Here is an 18425-nt window from a genome sequence, read left to right as displayed (position 1 = left end):
CCGCAGCCAGGACCCTCCCCGGCCAAGCCGTGGTGGGCCACCCGGGCCCCGCGCAGCGGGAGGCGGCCGGGCCGGGGCGCCCCGCTGCCCTGGCCGGACTCGGAGGGCAGGCCCGAGTCGCTGGGCTGCCCCTCCACGGAGACCGGGGCGCGCAGGAGCCCGCCGGGCGGCTCGGAGTAGGCCTCCCTGGGCCCGGCCCACTGCGGCGGGCAGAGCGGCGCGCGGAAGGCGGCCTGGAAGCCGCGGCGGAAGTTCTCGTTGAAGTAGCCGTAGATGATGGGGTTGGCGCTGCTGTTGAAGAAGGCCAGCCAGTGCGCGAGGGGGAAGGCGTAGACGGTGACCAGCTGCAGCTGCGGCTCGCTGAGCTGGCCGTAGTCGGTGAGCAGCAGCAGCGCCCAGAGCGGCAGCCAGGACAGCGTGAAGACCAGCGCCACCATGACCAGCATGTGCACCACGCGGGCCCGCCGCCGGGCCCCCGGCCGGCCCTCCCGCGCCGCGTCCCCACCCTGCCGCGCGGGCCCCGAGGCCTTGCAGAGCTTGCGGGCGATGCGCGCGTACATGAGCACGATGAGCGCCAGGGGCGCCAGGTAGATGTGCGAGAAGAGCACGGTGGTGTAGACCCTGCGCATGCCCTTCTCGGGCCAGGCCTCCCAGCACGAGTAGAGCGGGTAGGAGCGGTTGCGGGCGTCCACCATGAAGTGGTGCTCCTCGCGCGTGACGGTCAGCGTGACGGCCGAGGGGCACATGATGAGCAGGGCCAGGGCCCAGATGACCGCGATGGTGACCAGCGCCTCGCGCAGGGTCAGCTTCTCGCGGAAAGGGTGCACGATGCAGCGGAACCTGCGGCCGGGGGAGGAAAGAGAAGCGGGCTGGGCCCCGGCCCCGGGGCGTCCCTGTCCCCGGGGAGGAGAGCTACCCCTGGTGGGGGCTGGCGGGGTGTGGGCACCGTGGGCACCTTCCAAGAGCAGCGCAGGCAGTTTAGGGTCGTCCGCAAGCAAATTGGTTCTCACCTGCGAGGGAGTCAGTAGCCGGGGAACAAAGGCAAAACCAGGAGGGGGGACGTGGGGAGGAACTGGGGCAGCGTGGGAAACGTTCGTGTCTGGGCACTTCGGGGGGGCGTAAACTGATTAGCTGGCAGCTAGCAAAGGGATCAGTCTGCACACTCTGTCCTGGAGTAGGCTAATTAGGAAGGCGTATCAAAGAAAATTTTTAGCTGTTTAGGGATTCTCCAGAAAACCCTGGGAGTTCAGGGGCGGACTCTACGTGATAGGCTGTCCCTGTGTCGTCTCGGCCAGCATCCTTGCCTGCCCCCCATGCTCTGGGGGAGAATGCCCAGATGAGCCCTTAGTGCAAAAGCTTACTGAGGTGGAGGAGGGGAAGAGGACCTATCGCATGCATTTGGGTTAGTTTTACTGTGTGCAAAGCTTCCTTGGCCTCTGGCTCCATTCCATTCGCCAACTCATGCTTATCAGAGAATCTGATGGAATCTGAGGCGGAAAGAGACCTGAAGTGGCTTGAGGTAGGGTGGAGATGGAGGGCTAGTAAGGCTTGGGCTGCCAGAGAACAGCAAGGAGCGTGCAGGTGGGGGTTGGGAGGAGTGGGGAGGGGGGTGGGTAGTGAAGGAGCAGGGTCACACTCTGATCCCCACCCCCCAAATTGGCTTTCCTTGCTCAGACTCATGGGTAGCAGGATTCCTACTGTTCAGGAAACAAGGACTGCCCTCAAGCTCCCACAGGACCCAGGAATCCCTAGTAAACCTTCACAGGAGCTGCCTCCAGGCCTTCTAGACGAAGGTCGTGGTATTCTCTGCAGGTGCCCCAAGTGTAGAGGGCAGCTAGCCCCACAGCCCTTCCCTTTATGGCTCATGATTCAGCCTCAGCCTTCTGGTCAGTGCGACAGTGGTGACCGTGGCTCTTCCTCGTGCCGAGCCCCTGTCGGCCAAGGAGAACCCAGCCAGGAGCCCTCTCACCTTTCCACGGCAATGGCCACCAGTGTGAACACGGAAGCCGACACGGACATGCCCTGCACCAAGCCACTCATCTTGCACGTGGCATTGTCAAAGGGCCACCCTGCAATGACAGAGTTCACCATAGAATGAGTGCCTCGTCCACGAAGAGCCGGAGACCTTGGGTCATTTAGGCCAGTCCCCTCTGTGGCTCGGATCTTTCCTCCATGTCCTGCTAGGTGGTCATCCTCTGCTTACACACTTCCAGAAATGACGAACTGACCAGTCTACACCACTGCGGTCAGTTCTCACCGTTAGAGAGACAGTCTTTATATTGACCAAGGATTTCTCTCCAGGACCTTTGTATCCAGCCAGATCTGCCCGGCTTTCTGCTCCCATAGCCCTGCCTCAAGGTCTAGGCCAACAGTTCTCAACCCTGGCCACTCACTAGAATCACCTGAGGGCTTTGAAAAGAGCCAGTGCCCTCAGCCATGCCAGATCAATTACAGTCAGCATCTCTGGGGGTGGGACCAGACATCAGTACTTTTCAGATCCACCCCGGGGGATCTGAGTGGCAGCCAGAGCTGAGAACCACTGGGACAGAGCGAGCCTGACTCCCAGGTCGAGGAGACACAAGCAGCCCCAGCCCCTCCCGTGTCTCTCTCTGATTCCCAGGCTTCTGCTCTGTCCAGAGGCCGGGGCCCCACTTGGCCTCAGGACTGGTAGCTGGATCCACATCTTGGTTCCTTGAGGCCATGCGTTGGTCACTGCCTGGTGTCTCTGCCCCTCTAGGTCTGGGGGTCCCATCTGTTCTCGTCTGTTGTACTTGGCCTCAGGAGCCCTCTCCCAGGGCTGGGCCCCCTCTTCCCCAGCAGCCACCCCTAGTGACCTTTCTGCCTGCACGCTTACTGAGTGCCAGGCATTGTCTCGTTCCGTCCTCCCAACAACCCTAATGTGAACTCCTGTTCACAGATGAGAAAGCTGAGGGGAGATGAGTTGGTTTCCAGTCTCTGTGCCCCTAAATCACAATGGGTGAGTGTGAGAGTTTGGTGTGGGTGCTGGGGAGTTTAAATATCACGGAAAGCCAACATCACCATGGCAACCAGCCTGATTCTGTTTTGGAAAACTGGGTATGTGCAAATTCCCTGATTCGGCAAGTCCTCTCCCAAGTTCATGTCCCAGAGACATTCCCCCATACTCCAGTTGTTTGTAGTGCTGGAGAGTGGGAGGCAGTGGTGTGCTGGTAAATCAGCTCTTAAAAAACAAAAAAAAATTAAATTAAAAAAACCCTCTGATTTATAGCATTTGCCAAATCCAGTATCTCCCCACATGGCAACGTTTCTACTCCCGCCATGACATCACTGACACAGGCAGGCTGGCTCGCGCACACCGCTGTGCAGAGGCCACCTGGGTGTCCATCCCTGGGGGACCAGAGGGTAAAATGTGGTGGATGCACCCCGAGGAGCAGAGAGGCAGCCCTTAGCGGCCTCAGGTGAGATGTATGCAGGGTGACGTAAATAGAAGCCCAGTGACAAAGGTCAGGGTCCCAGGGTCCTGGGATCGAGCCCCGCATCAGGTTCCCTGCTTAGCAGGGAGCCTGCTTCTCCCTCTTCTACTCCCCCTGCTTGTGTTCCTGCTCTCGCTGTCTCTCTCTCTGTCAAATAAATAAGTAAAATCTTAAAAAAAAAAAATAGCCAGGAAAACCAACAGATCCACAAGAATAGCCAGGAAAACCCCAACCCAGAAAAACAAGGGAGTGTTTGGGGGGGATGACATTGTTCTTTATCTTGATTGTGGTGGTAGCTCCATGACTGTGTGTGTTCCTCAACACCTGTGGAAGGGTACACTAAAAAAAGGAGGATTTTTGTGCATATTGAATTGTACCTGGACAAAAATATTTCAGTGTAAAACATGCACACATTTGCGATGCACTTTTTGTAAGAAGGCATACAAGCGAAAAGATACAGGCTATGTTTAGTAGAATGTTCGCCTATTGGGCGGGGAAGGGACTAGGTAGTGGGGTAGGGCCACAGAAGGGAAGGAATAAAAAATAAACGGGGGTCTTTGTAACACAGTGAAGTCACATAGCGCCAGGAGCAGCAGATGTAAATAATTCAACCCTCAGCATCTTCATTCCAAAAAAAAAAAAAGAAAAGAGAAAAGGAAAGAAAAGCTGAATGAAGGTTTGTTCTATTGCAGAAGATTCTGTTAAAAACAACCTAGATACCCATCAGAAAGAGACTGGCTAAATAAATTATAGTACATCCATATAATGGAATGCTAAGCAGTTGCAAAAAAGAATGAAAAATGCTTCTATTTATTAATATGGAATAACTGCATGTAAATTAATTTTAACGAATCCTACTTACGATATACACTCTATATTTTGAAGCCGAAAAAGAAAGTAAAGATGCAGAACTGACTGCTTGGAAAGTCAGCATGTCCTTAATTCGCTTGTTCTTGCATAAAAATACTTTCGGAAAGAGACACAAGAAATTGGCAATATTGATTTCCTCCCAGGAGAGAAGCTGGGAGGCCAGAGGACAGGGATGGAAGGGACATTTTTCACTGGAAACCTTTTGGTAGCTTTTGACGATTGCCACGTGAATGTGTTCTTCCAACCATTTTTTTAATTTAGGCACGTGGAAAGGGCTGGCAGACACCACCTTAACCAACTAGTGACTTCGCCATGTCATTGTTAACCGGTGAATGTGTATGAGCGTGCGGCTAGGTGTGTGCACTTTTGCGTGTGTGTGTGTGTGTGCACACATATGTGTGGGTCTAGGTGTGCTGGGAAGGAGACGGATGAGCAGTTTATGTTCAGCAGCCCTGGCGGAACCTGAGATCCAGCTGTGAGCGAAGGTCCCACCAGACAGAGCCAGGGCAGCCGAGGGAAAGCTGACTGTCCTGGCTCTACTTCCTGGGTCCTGAAACTTATAGAAACACCCTTCCACCATTTGTGGGATGAACAGGCAGGAATGTGGAGGTCAGGTGGTCTCGTTCTGCTTGAATCCCTTCTACCAAGTCACTGCTAAATGGCCAGGCAGTCCCTACGTAGACACTCCCGGTGACAGGGAGCTCACTACCTGTAGGGCAGAACTCTCTTTGGTTGGAGAACAACTCAAATAAGTGGATTATTAGGTCCACGTTCAGAGGAAACCTGTGGGTTCTAGCTCTGCCCAGGGCAGCTACCCAGGAAAGTAAGACTGAATGGTGTAGTGGTTAGAAATCTGGGTGTGAAGACATGGGACTTGACACTTAGCTGTGTAACTACAGACCTGTCCCTCATCACTCTGAGCATCGGTTTCCCCAACCCCCCAAATCAGGATAATAATAACAACGCATAATTCATTGGATTGTTGTGAGGATTGGATAAGTTAATGCAGGCAGAGTAAGTCATACAATGCCTAGATGAAGAGAATAATTAATGCATTGTTTCTATTATTTCTAACCTAATCCCTCAGCCACAAGACTGTCTGGAGAGTTTGAGACAATGGCATCTTGGCCAAGAGACCAGGCCAGCAATGATTTCGGGAAGGTGGGGGAGGGGACTTCCACTGCCTCCATGGCCTCCACTCACCAGTGATGAGGTTGTCCACGAGAGTAGTGGGCATGCAGAAGATGCCCACCAGCAGGTCGCTGACGGCCAGGTTGAGGATGAACATGTTGGTGACAGTGCGCATGTGACGGTTCTTGAGCACAGTGAAGCAGACCAGGGCATTGCCCACCATGCAGAGGAGGAAGATGAGCACGTAGGCCACAATGAACATGGCTGCCACTGGGGAGGAGTGCTGGTAGTAGGAGGAGAAGGTGAGGTTTACAGCTGGGGTGGCCTTGGCATGACTCCCATTCAGGCTTGGGGGCCAGCTGCTGTTAGGAGGCTGGGAGGGCTCCCCTAGAAGCAAAGGAGGATACAGGTCAGGATCCTAGGCAAAGAAGAGATGACTGACTTCTTGCCACTGGTGAGACCCTTCTGTGCTCCAAATCCTGACCATGTCCTAGCACCCCGATCAGGTGCTCAACTCCAGTGGCAACTGGATGCACTTTCAACCCACAGCACGCAAACCTTGATCTCATACTTTCATCTCGTCTCGTCCAGAACTCATTTCCCAATGTTGGCTCTTCTCCATTCGCAGGGCCCACCCCCCTGCCCCATCTGGGCTCCATCCTTCTGAGCCCTGCTGTCTGCCCCAGAGGCTGACCTCTAAGGACTCCGTCGGCCAGGTTCCCTTGCCCTCTGTTTTCTGACCAGGTTCAGCCAATGGAAAGCACTGAAGGAGATTGAAGGACTGGAGAAGACAGATGTCAGGGTATTCATCTCCCGACTCCCTCCCTGCCTGGCCCAGTTCTGCCTGTGGGGCTGTCTTTACGGATACAGCTCCTGTTAGGTGACCCTATTCCACGACTCTAGCTCTTTGGGGGCCAGAGTGACACCGTGTTCTCTCTTTGCCCCAACAGCTTCCTGTGATTGCCAGTCCCATGGCTTATCCATCCCTTGCTGGTTCTCACCCTCCCCTCTCCCCTGTAAAGTTCCTCTATTAAACTCTTCAGATAAATGCTTTCTGAGTGCACCGTCTGTTTTCTCCTGAAATAGTCTCCTGACCATTATACCCTCAAGATGCTTGTTTTCCCTCCTCATCTCCTCCACAGAACTTTAGCTGGAAAAGGCAAGAAGGCAATAGAGGAAGGGACAATGGAAGAGGACTCTGAACCAGGGTAAGGAGTAAAGGCATACATTAAATTTACCAGAAGACCATCCAAAGCCAAGGCTACCATGCATCCATCACTCTCTCCCATCATGGTATCAGCTGCTTCATTTGCCCAGCATTTAACAAAGCACTTGCACATGCATTAGTTTATCTAACCCTCCCAATTACCCCCTGAGGCAAACATGTTAGGTATGAGCCCCGTTTGAAATGGGAGAACTGAGAGCAGAGGGGTTCTGTGACATTCTCCAGGTGGCTCGGGGGTATGCCACAGAGGTGGTCCTGCTCTGCGTGTCTCTGAATCAGAGCCCAGCTTTAGCGTGTGCTTTCCCAGCCACCTGTGGGAAGGAGCAGTTCCGTGTCCAACCACAGCTCCTCTGGGAAGCCATTAGATGTGGTGACTCATGATGTTGTCTCATAAACTCTCCTCCTGCCTTCCTCTGGGACTGGATGTGGCCTGTTCCAGGCGATGAAGAGTCTTTGGGGAGTCTTGTGTTGCATCCAGAGCTCAGCCACTAGCCTGGAGACCCACCAGAGGTTTGGGATCTGGAGGCTAGAGACGCTCTGGGACCAAGGAGCTGGCATGACCAGGGTTGGAGGGCCCATCAGGAGCAGCAGGGGCACTGGGGGCAGGCGGAGGGCCTGCTGGTAGAGGTGGAGATGCTGGGTGTTCTGGGTGAGAGGAGGAGGTGACAGCCCCCTGCTTAGGCGCTCCCAGGCGTCCAGTTGCCCCCAAACATCTGTACTATGGAAGATGTCAAACATGCACTAGACAGAACGGTATCGTGGACATATACAAGAGTATACAGCTTAATGAACTATTACAAGAGAGAAGAGTACAAAGACCTCCCGTGCATACATCCTCCACCTTCAGCAATGATCAACCTAAGGCTAACCTGGTTTTACCCACACCCCCACCTCTCTTCGGAATAGCACATCACCTCCTTTCATTCATAAACATTTCAGTTCAGATCGCTGAAAGATAGGACTAAAAAACCCCTCACGTAACCACAGTATCAGTATTACACGTAACAAAATTGACAATTACGTGTAATATTACCAATTACCCAGCATCTGCATTCAAATTCCCTGATGATTAGATAATTTTTTAAAAGGTTGTTTGTTTATTTATTTATAGTAATCTCCATACCCAGCGTGGGGCTCGAACTCATGACCCTGAGATCAAGAGTCCCATGCTCTTCCGATGGAGCCGATCCCATTAGCATTCACCAATGCTTTGGGCAGCAGCCCCTAAGGATTACTGCCTAGACCCCTCATTGTCTTCCAAATACAATCCAAACTCTATCCTCGGCCTCCCAAACGCCCTGTGCTCTGATTCCTGCTACCATCTCTGACCTCACCCCCTGCCACATGCCCGTTTGCCCGTTCCGCTCTGGACACCTTGCGCTAGCTCCTGCTTTCTCCAACCCCAAGGATTTTCCCCCTTTCTATGGCTCCTGTCTCCTCCTCCCCTTTAGCCCTCAGCTTAGACTAGGCTGTCTTCTCAGAGAGAAGCCTGACCCAGTCGCTCTATTTCAAGTAGGTGCCCTCCTATTTATTATCTCTCACAGCATCTTCTTTCTTTTCCTCCATCTGTCAATATTTTGTTTTCAGGTTGGTTGGGTTTTCTTGCCCACGCTTGAAAGGCAGGTCCTGAAGAGCAGTTGGCAGCCGAATCCCCAGCGTCTCATCAGTGCCTGCCCATAGTCAATGGTTCAGTAAATGGTTGGTGGATGGATAAGTATTTGTGTGAAGGGAAAAAGGAAGGAAAGGCGGACTGTGACACCAGGAGACAGGGTGACATTGCTGGTGTTGGAAGGCCTTCACAAGCTCCTCTGGAAGGAACCCCACCCCGGGTTCTGTTGGGAGCCTCCCCCGGCAGCTCACCCCTCCTGAGCCCCAGATAAGCTCTGAATCAGTCCCCATGACTCAAAGAAATCTGTGGGTGTGCATGGGTAGAGGAAATTGCCACAACCTGTCCAGCCAGACTCCAGTCGGTCTGTCCTTGCCCTTCACTTGGCCTCAGAGAACTGCTTAGTGAGCTCACATTCAGCAGTCTGTCCTGAGAAGTGCCCAGGTATGACACTGCCCATCTCTAGACCCTCCGCTGGGCTGAGTGCCTGTCCCCACCCTCAGTGCCGATTCTAACACTGCAGAATGTTCCCTTCTCAGGGAGGATTCTTGGCAACTCCCCTGGGTTGGGGTGAATTGAGTTGGGAGCAGGCAGGCCTCCCCGCCCTAGCTGAGCCATACGAGCTGCCAGAGACCTCATTAACACCCTGGACCTGTTCTTTCTGGACAAGTGCCCTTGTGCATACATTAAAGCCTGTGAAAATCTTATCCACTGAACCTAATGAAGTCATTCCCCTACTCTGGGAGCTTCCTGGAGGTCTCAGGATATAATCATGGTTGCCTCCAAGGCCTTCTGATGATCTCAGAGAGCAAGCAAGCCCTGGGCCACGGAAAGCCCAGGGCCAGAGAGAAGATGGGGGTACACTGGTTCTCAGTGTGAGGTCCTGCCCAGCAGCATCAGCATTACGAACTTGTTAAAAACGCACATTCTCAGGACTCACCTCTGATCTAGGGAACCGGAACCCCAGTTATTTTAACACATCCTCCCGGTGATTCTGATGGCGGACTCCAGTTTGAGAACCTCAGATTTAAAGGGCTTGGACCAAAGGCTCTGGAAATACTGGACACACACAGACTGGGAAGTCCCAGCCCTCCTTCCTGCCTCCTTCCTGGTGACTTCAGGCGACAGACTGAATATCTGTGTCCCCTCAAGATTCACAAATGGAAATCTAATCCCCAGGGGGTGGTATTTGGAGATGGAACCTTTCGGGCGAGATTGGATTCCACTGGCGAGCTCTCATGAATGGAATTAGGGTCTTTATGGAAGAGACTCCAGTGAGCTCCCTCGTCTCCTTCCGCGTGCGGGGACACAGCCGAAGGAGGGCTTCTGTGTGAACCAGGAGGTGGGGCCTCACCAGACGTCAAATCCGCGCCTTGACCGTAGACCACCCAGCCTCCAGAACTGTGAGAAATAGGTTTCTGTTGTTTCTAAGCCCCGCTACCCACCACCATGGTGTTTTGTTACAGCAGCCGCAGTGGACTGAAACGCCGCCTCATCTTGAGAGTGGAAACACGCAATTCCTGGCCAGGACCTAGCATAAGGCACGTCCCCTCTCTGGAAGCCAGAGTTTTCACTGGTAAGATGGGGATAAGCTCACACGGACCGAAAGGAGGTGCGGGGAGAGCCAAGGAGATAATGGGGGAGAGGACCTTGGTGCACCATGCGCGTCAGCTCCTAACCAACGGTACTGACCGTGTTAACTACACAGAGGATGTGAGGATGACATCTTTGTGATGTTCTTGGTCTGGGCCTCCCCGCCAAGGCTGAAAGACGTGAGAGAGAGAAAACAACAGCAAAGTGAACGCTTGAGCACAGAACCAGGCTGGGTATTTGTTTCCCTGAGTTCACAGTAATTCCCACTAATAAAGTCATCGTTGTCGCCACCTGCCGGTCCGTCCTGGTACCACAGGGAGCTTCGACCCCGACTAGAGACCCGGGGTCACCTTTCCACAGCCACTTCCTGAGAGCCTCCTGGGGGAACTCGACCTGGGCGGAGAGGCGCTAGGGACGTGCTGAAGAATACAACACAAAACAGCGCAAATGGCTGATAAACACACAAGACAAAAAGTTTAAATTCGTTTGTGATCAAAGAAATGCAATTTTAAACAACAACCTTTTCATCAATTAGATTGGCAGATAAGAAAAGTGCTCAGCGATGGCCAGGGTGTGGCTGTGCCCTGGGGAAGGATGGTGGGGGGGGGCACAAAGCAGCTCAACCCTCACAACCGGGGCACATCCATCCAGCACCCTGACAAGGGACCTGCCCCAGGATCCAGCCATTCCACTTCTAGGGACTTATCCTAGGGGACAAAAAAGCTAATGGTGTGGGAGGAAATACTGACCATGGGTTGTAATAGTTACAAAATAGTATATATTATAAATCTGCATTCTATATAAAAGGGTGTGTATGTGTGTGTGTGTGTGTGTGTGTCAACAAATGACCCCAAAAATAGTATTTATCCACAGGGATGTTTCAAGTGATTTTTATTTTCCTGTTCACTAACTTGCATTTTGACCTTTCTAACCAGAAGGGAGCTCCGATAAATGTGATTTTTAAACTGACTGCATCAGTGGTTCTGAACTCCAATCAAAATCTGACTCCAATCAAAATCACCTGGCTTGTAACAACACAGCACTCCCTCCAAATGAGTCAGAGTCCCTGGGGGTCCAGGCACTGGGACTTTTCTTAAAAGCTCCCCTGATGATTTCCAAGTGTGGCAGATTTGTGAACCGCTGAATTTCCCAGTCCCTGTCTCCAAGGCGCTTACAGTCAGTACCTCACATTGTGGGAATCACCAAACTCTTTGAGACTCTGATGCATTTGAATTCATTTCACAGATGCTTTCCTAGAGCTTTGTCCCGATATACCAAGAAATGATCCCTGTCCAGATAGAATTCACAGTCTTTGAAAGCTTTGGATCCTCTCTCAAAAAGTGCACTTGGTTATTCACACACTTCTAAGGGAATGGCAGGCATTTGGGGTTGTGACTAACCTTGCACCCATTACCCCTCTGGCCTTGGGGAGTAAGCCCTCTCTGTGGGCCCTTTAGAGAGACTATCAGTCAGGACTCTGCCCTGGCCCCTGGCCAAAGGATAGCCAGTCAGACCTCTTTTGCTTCGGATTTGATTCTGGGTCTCGATAACACAGCTTTTCCTTCAGTTGGATGACCTGCCCATACTCTTCCAATAAATTCCCATTGTTGGTTAAGTCAGCCAGAAACAGTTTCTGTTGCTTGTAGCCTATAGTCTTGACTAATACAAGGGATCAAAGCTGGTCATTCTTGGGCCTCCTCGGAATCTGTGGAGTCCAGGTTCAAAACCCTAGGGACAGTTGGAAGGGGTACGGATGGGTAGGGATAGAGCCCCAAGATTCCTGCTCCCCGGATTAGATATCAGCCCTCCCTAGGCTTCCTCTAACAGGCCAGGTGATCTTCCATGGAGCCTTTGCTGGGGCAGGCAGGAAAGGACACTGACCTAGGAGTCAGAAAACATGGCCTTGAGAGTTGGCCCAGCGCCATGTTGGGCTCCCTGCTCAGCGGGAGTCTGCTTCCCCCCTCCCTCTGCCTCTCTCCCTGCTTGTGCTCGCTTGCATTCTCTCTCTCTCTCTCTCTCTGTCAAATAAATAAATAAATGAAATCTTTAAAAAAATTTTAAAAAGAAACGAAAAGAAAAAGAAGGGTAGAAGAGATTTAAGGGGAGAGCAGAAAGGGAAGGACTTTCTTCACTCCTGCTCTAGGCAAGGCCAGACATATGCCCAGGAGCATCCTTTCTGGGTTCTATGATTGCTTCCTCAGTGTCTGCCTGCAGAACTGGTCACGTTCAGTTTCGTACTTCAACTATGTATAGAAATGTTTTATCTTCCACTAAGCTGGAAATGCCTTAGGGGCAGAAACTATGACTCTTTCATCTCAGAATAATCCCCACTATCTGGCACAGGGCATAGAACATGTAGACAATTAATAAGTGGTGGCAATTAATATAGGTCCTAAGGCTATGAATTTTCTTCTAAGCACTGCTTCAGCTGTATTCCAAAAGCTCTGATATATACTGTTTTCATTATTGGGGTGTCTGGGTGGCTCAGTCAGTTGAGCATCTGACTTTGGCTCAGGTCATAAGCTCAGAGTCCTGGGATCGAGCCCCCATGTCAAGGCTGCCTGCTCAGTGGAGAGTCTGTTTGTCCCTCTCCCCCTGCTCATGCTCTCTCTCTCTCTCTCTCAAGTAAATAAATAAAATCTTAAAAAAATAAAAAGAAATACTTTTCATACAGCATCAAGCTATCTCTGACAAGGAAAGAATTATTCATTTCACAAATAGGAAATCAAAGCTCAAGAGCAGAGATATGCTCTTAGAACACAGGAGACCCTTGGCTCCAGGATTCAGAGTCCATCAAGTAAGCCGGATGACCTAATCTGAGTTTGAGCCCCCGCTCTGGTTCTGCCACCTCCAATCATTTTCTCATCCTCTCTTGGTATCATCAGACCATCTGATAAGATCTCCAGTGTCCCTGTGCAGCAACTGGGGATCCTTGATTTGAGGGGTCCCTGCCTTCCCGAGGCTTCAGCTGCAAAGCTGATGCCATGAACACTGCATGGGTCATCTGAAACCTTTCCTGGAGAAGCAGGCACAGTGGCCAGAGGCAGAGCCAGGCTACCTTGGGCTCCGCCGAGAAGTAATGGAAGTGCATGCCTAACTCCTTTGGGATCGGTCCATCCTTCCCCCACTCAGTACTTCCCAACCAGGCATCACCGCCTGGAGACTCAGCATCCCTGTCCCAAGCTACTCATGCACTCTCTCCCCATTCCTAGCATGATCTTCTTTCAGGAAAGATTCTGATGAATTTGTTCACACAGATGAGGAAATGACTCATAACAGCTTAAAGTGCAGTGTCTCTTTCTGGTGTTTGCATTTCAAAGGGAGTCAAACCTTAAATCAGAAAGAAAAACAAAGCTCCAGTGGTGTAATTGCAGTTATTAAAGAGAGAGTAGCAAAAGGTTCTTGAGACGGAGAGACTGAATTGAATTCTTTCCTGTTTGTATCCTCAGTCGATTTGGTAGAAATTAGCAGTGTTGTCAGTTCCACTCTCTGTGCCTCAGTTTCCTCATTTCTTTTCTTCTTTTTAAGATTTTATTTATTTATTTGATAGAGAGAGCGAGAGAGCACAAGCAGGGGGAGCGGCAGAGGGAGCGGGAGAAGCAGGCTTCCCGCTGAGCAGGGAGCCCGATGCGGGACTCGATCCCAGGACCCTGGGACCATGACCTGAGCCGAAGGCAGACGCCCAACCATCTGAGCCACCCAGGCGCCCCAGTTTCCTCATTTCTAAAACCAGGGTTCAGCACCTGCTTACCCAGGCCTCTCCTGGCTCTAGTAACGTGGGGTCTTTGCAATGGAATGGCCACCCAATGATCGGAGCAGAAATACTTACTGTAATTATTGCCTCAACTCACTGCCAGAAGCAGGACAGACTGCCATCAGACAGACAGATCATGGCTCCAGTGAGAACCACACATGCATCTACCTGGTCTCTGCTTCCCCAGCAGCAGCTGAGACCCCTCCCACTCCCCACTCCTCGTGAGACAGGAAGGTGCAGACGGTCCTCAGGACATAAGCTGGGTAGCTGGACTCCATGTTGGTTGCAGCCCTAAGTGTCCCCAGAATCTGGGTCGTTCGTACAGAAGCCAGCAGACCTGCTCTAGTTCAAGCCAGGGCGAGCTGCACCTCCTAAGCCCCATTTTAACGTCTGTTAAATGGAGGTGATGCTGTCTCCCTGCCCACTTCCCAGTCTGGATGAGCAGCTCCAAGGCGGTGAAGTGCTTTGCCCAAAATAACAGGGGCACAATGCCTCGGGCAGCATCTCCTGGGGCATGGAAAAGCAGGACCCACCTGGACCTCCAAGATGCTTCTGTGTCCTGCACTGGAGGGAGACCAGCTGGCTCGCTCCTCTCCTTCTCCTCTCTCTGGTGACCTTCTTCCCCTGCCTGGGCCACTGCCCCACAGCATACCCACCTCCAGCCGGTGCGAGCCCACGTCCTCCCAGCCTCTGGGCCTCCCTCAGCCACAGAGCTCCCGGGCCAGGCAGCAGCAGCTAGGGAGGCTGCCAGGGGCTCCTTGGGGGCCACTAGACTGGGGTGGGGCTGGAAGTGGGGGCGGGGAGTAGATCTGATGTGCTGCACTCTGCTGACTTAGAGCCTGGCGAACCACCGCCAAGGCCAGGGGGGAGTCCGATGGGGATTGCTGCCTGGCTGGCCCTACCAACTCTGCCGGAAGCTCAGCAGACTACAGCGTCCACCTGCAGGTACTGGGAGAAGGCTTTTGGCCCCCAGAGATCCCTCCAGGCCATATTTTTGGCCCAGCCACCCAAGAATTCCCCCTTCAGGCCCCTGCCAGCCCCCCTTGTCCAAGCTGGATAATGAGATCTGGTGAAGAGATAGCTTTTGGCCAGCTCTGAGTACTGGAAAGTTCTTCCTGACAGTTGAGTTCCATCGTCTTAGTGTAACTTGCCCCCACCTGTCCTAGTTCTGTTCCCTGGAGCCACATAGAACAAGAGTGAGCCCCTGGCCCCAGGATCGTCCCCTTCTCCCCACCTTTGTCCCACCAGAACAAACAGGGGCTCTTCAGCAAAAGAGGTTCTAGGCTCACCTCGCCGTCAGTCTGCTTTCATCTGCCCAGGAATTTACCTCAGAAATACAAGCCAGATGGGGCGCCTGGGTGGCTCAGTCGTTAAGCGTCTGCCTTCGGCTCAGGTCGTGGTCCCAGGGTCCTGGGATCGAGCCCCGCATCGAGCCCCACGTCCGGCTCCCTGCTCGGCAGGAAGCCTGCTTCTCCCTCTCCCTCTCCCCCTGCTTGTGTTCCCTCTCTCTCTGTGTCTCTCTCTGTCGTAAATAAATTAAAAAAAAAAATCTTTAAAAAAAAAAAAAGAAATACAAGCCAGAGCTCCCTCATTATCAATGTAGGCGATTGACTGTTGGGACTGACATTAAGGACTCTGTATTCACTTACATTTACATTTCATTTCCTTGGTTTCGATCTGAATGTTGAGATAGCCTCAAATCTTGAATCTGTTGCCATGTGGGTGTTGGGGCTCTTATCCAGAGATTTGATAAGCATGCCTTTTATTTTCCCTCTACGCTACTTAATGTCAGATCAAGGCTGGAGCCCAAGGGACCTCTAGGTTGCACTGAAGCCTTTAATGAAAGCCCTGTTGTCAGTCTTCCAGCACCTTTCCACATCTTTCCATCACTTTCCAGGGCTCTCACAAAAGATCTTTGCTGTGTCCTGCTGAAATCCTGCAATCCGTCTCCGTTCCTCTCAGAAACCCTGTCTGGAAGAGGAAACTTGTTGAGTTTGGTCCAATCTGCTTTTAGCGAACACTGCTACTGGGTCCTCACATGTGCTGTTATTTTCTTTCTTTTTGAAAAAAAATTGTTTTTATAAAAAACGATGTGCTCCTTATAAAACAGTTCTGAGCACCATGAAAGAAGAGAATGAACATCACTGAAATCTCACACGCAGGGTAGCTCCCATGGCCAGTGTTTGTGATGCCTCTTGCCACATCCCCTCGGCCTGAAGATCCCAGCCGTGGTGGACTGTTCCTTGCACTTCCTGTGCCCTGCCAAGCCTGCACTCCGGAGCCTCTCTGCTCTGCTTTCTTTGAAGCCAAGAACAGGAACCTTCTAGGAGTGCAGGAGGGGCAACCCTCAACCAGTGGAGAGTAGCAAACAGCCGGCACTCCCCTTCTGCTGTGGGGCAAACCTTGGGTGCTTTTTGCATGCTCCCCAGAGGGTCCCGAGAGGGATAGAGCCCTCAGGTGCCCACGGCTGAGCCCCAGTTCATTCCTGCACCCATTTTTCTTCCTCTCTCACCTCACTCTCTTGACCTCAGCTTTCAGGCATCAAACTCCTTGGACTGAGCCCTTGTCTTAGGGTACGCTTTCGGAAGCAGGGGAATCCACACGAAGATGTCTCTTTGCATATATTTTACATATATATCCTATAATAAGCCTATGTGATTTAGCATAAAGGGGATCATACTACACATGTATGCTAAAACCTGCTTTTAAAAAATCACTCACAGTAGGCAGGGAACATATTTCCATGCCCGTAAATAAAATCCTAAATGCAGTTCTTACTGTCTACATAGTATGTCATTGCAGATGTGTCTCATCATTTAATTTACTTAATTATGGACATGTCGATGGTTTCCAGTTTTGCACTGAGCTGAAAATGCTAGGGCACATCTCTTTGCAAGTGTACAGGATGGCATCCTTTGACAAAATTCCGAGATGTTCAATGGCTTTATTATCTCCTAAGTATTCACTACGTGTTTGATGATTTATTCTGGAATCTTAATAGAGGCCAGTACTAATCTTAACAGCTTAGTGATTTTTTTTCTTTTTTAAATCTGCCTTTACTTCCTTTTTGAACATCAGGACATTTGCCCATCTTTCATTTTCTGGTTTCCCTTCATTCTTTGTCATTTCCTTTAAGGCCGTGATTACATCGGCAAGGCCTCCCCATCCCTGGGATGTCATTTGTCTGGGTACCTTCTTCCCATCACCTCTCTTGGGTTTCAATTTCCTCCTTATGCTCTTTATTCCATCGTTTGGAGTAAAATTGCCTGTGCCCTGCTCTCCCTGCCCTCCCTTGTGTGTTAAGATTATACCACACATCCCAAGCCCTGAGCAGATTCCGTCATGTTATCCTTCCTTAGACTTTGAACCTCTTTGCTCTTTTTTAATTTCCCCTGGCTTCTGTTCACTCGGGCTTTGGTGGTTTGCTGACACTATTCTTACAGATCCTGCCAGTCTTCCAGATTCCTCTTGGGTTATGCATTCTTGTTTGCATCTTTGTGTGCGTGCACTTTTCAAACCCGGCAAGTGCGGCCACGCAAGGGGATCTGTGAAACTCTCTTTTCTTTCTCGCCAGCAGTATTTGCATGTACTCCCTTGGAATTTCAGGGTTTTTTTTAATCTCCTGAAGCCCCTCTCTTACACATCTTATGTTCTTTTACCCTCACATGCCACCCTGTGAATCCAGCTAAATGTAAATTTCTCCATTCAACAGATGGGTAACCAGTGGCACAGAGAGGTCTTGACACCACCCCAAAGACACCCAGCAAGCCAATGGACCAGCCCTCAGTCTTCCTGTTTCTTAGCCTAAATATGGTTTCCCTTGCCCACCTTGGCTGAGATGGGGGTCTGGACCCCGACTTGGTAAGGTTGGAGCAAGCAGCCTTATGCCTGAGACTTATACCTTAGAGTCCTGGAGGTCAGGTCCATAAATCCACCTTTCCCCCAGGGAGAAAAAATTCTCTCTGCACGAAGAAATCTTGTCTAGAATTCCATCTCCCCCAGTACTCCCACTCCCAGCAGGCAAAGTCGGTGGGTGACAATTCCACTGAAGCCAATAGCCGAACTCACCTGGTTTCAAATGATCCCCTGCCCAGGCAGGAGCAGCCTGCGATGCACACAGGGACATAGGGGCACCTGTCTCTCCGTCTCTCTGTCTCTCCGTCTTTGTCTCTGGCACACACACATACACCACACACAGTACAGAGCACTCTTAGTCTTTCTCCCTCTCTCAGTGTCTCTCTGTCCCTCATGCACACACACACACACACATTGTCACAGTGTCTGGCTCTGGACAGTGATCAGGTACCCCAGCCCCTTTGCTCTCCCTTGGCTCACGGCTCCTGAGTCAGTACCCGACCCACTCCCACTCTCAGTCCACCCTCAGCCCCAGCTCTGGGCTCACTCACCCTCCATGCTGCCTACTCCCGCCGGCTCTGGGGAGGGCACAGCGGGCCCCTCCGCCCTGGCAGGGGGCGGGGGTCTCCGGGCGCTGGGGTGGCCTGCCCGCGCCCCTACCTCTGCGCTCCAGGGATCGAGTCCGGGGCCGGGCAGAAGCGGGCGGGGGGGTGGGGGGCGTGCGCCCGCTGGGCCCAGCCCTTCGCGGGGTCTCGCTCGTCCTCGGGGCCCAGAGTCAGTCCCGAGGCGGCCCGGCTCCCGCGCAGCGCGGCCGCCTGCCCGGCTCTGAGGCCGCCGGCCCGCTGCCCCGCGCCTCCCCCGGCCGGAGCGACGGAGGGGGGCTCGTGGGGCGCCGTCGCCACGGCAACCGGCACGCTTGTGCCCGCCGCAGCGCCCTCT

General features: G+C 52.2%; 1 protein-coding gene across 1 annotated transcript in view; it reads right to left on the bottom strand.

Moving 5' to 3' along the window:
- Window positions 1–18044, bottom strand: part of NPFFR1 (neuropeptide FF receptor 1) — an 18922-nt gene extending 878 nt beyond the window's left edge. Inside the window, exons 1-4 of the mRNA XM_081823096.1 lie at window positions 18038–18044; window positions 5526–5840; window positions 1970–2069; window positions 5–840 (exon numbers count right to left, since the gene is read on the bottom strand). Coding sequence (XP_081679222.1) covers window positions 5–840; window positions 1970–2069; window positions 5526–5840; window positions 18038–18044 — 1258 coding nt within the window. The remainder of the gene's footprint in view (window positions 1–4; window positions 841–1969; window positions 2070–5525; window positions 5841–18037) is intronic.
- Between the last annotated feature and the right edge of the window lie 381 nt (window positions 18045–18425).

The sequence above is a fragment of the Leptonychotes weddellii genome, chromosome 6 (genome assembly GCF_054177405.1).
Source record: "Leptonychotes weddellii isolate Sample4059 chromosome 6, ASM5417740v2, whole genome shotgun sequence".
Taxonomy (NCBI): domain Eukaryota; kingdom Metazoa; phylum Chordata; class Mammalia; order Carnivora; family Phocidae; genus Leptonychotes; species Leptonychotes weddellii.
The sequence above is the reverse complement of the archived record's forward strand: the minus strand, read 5'-3'. Positions and strand labels throughout refer to the sequence as shown.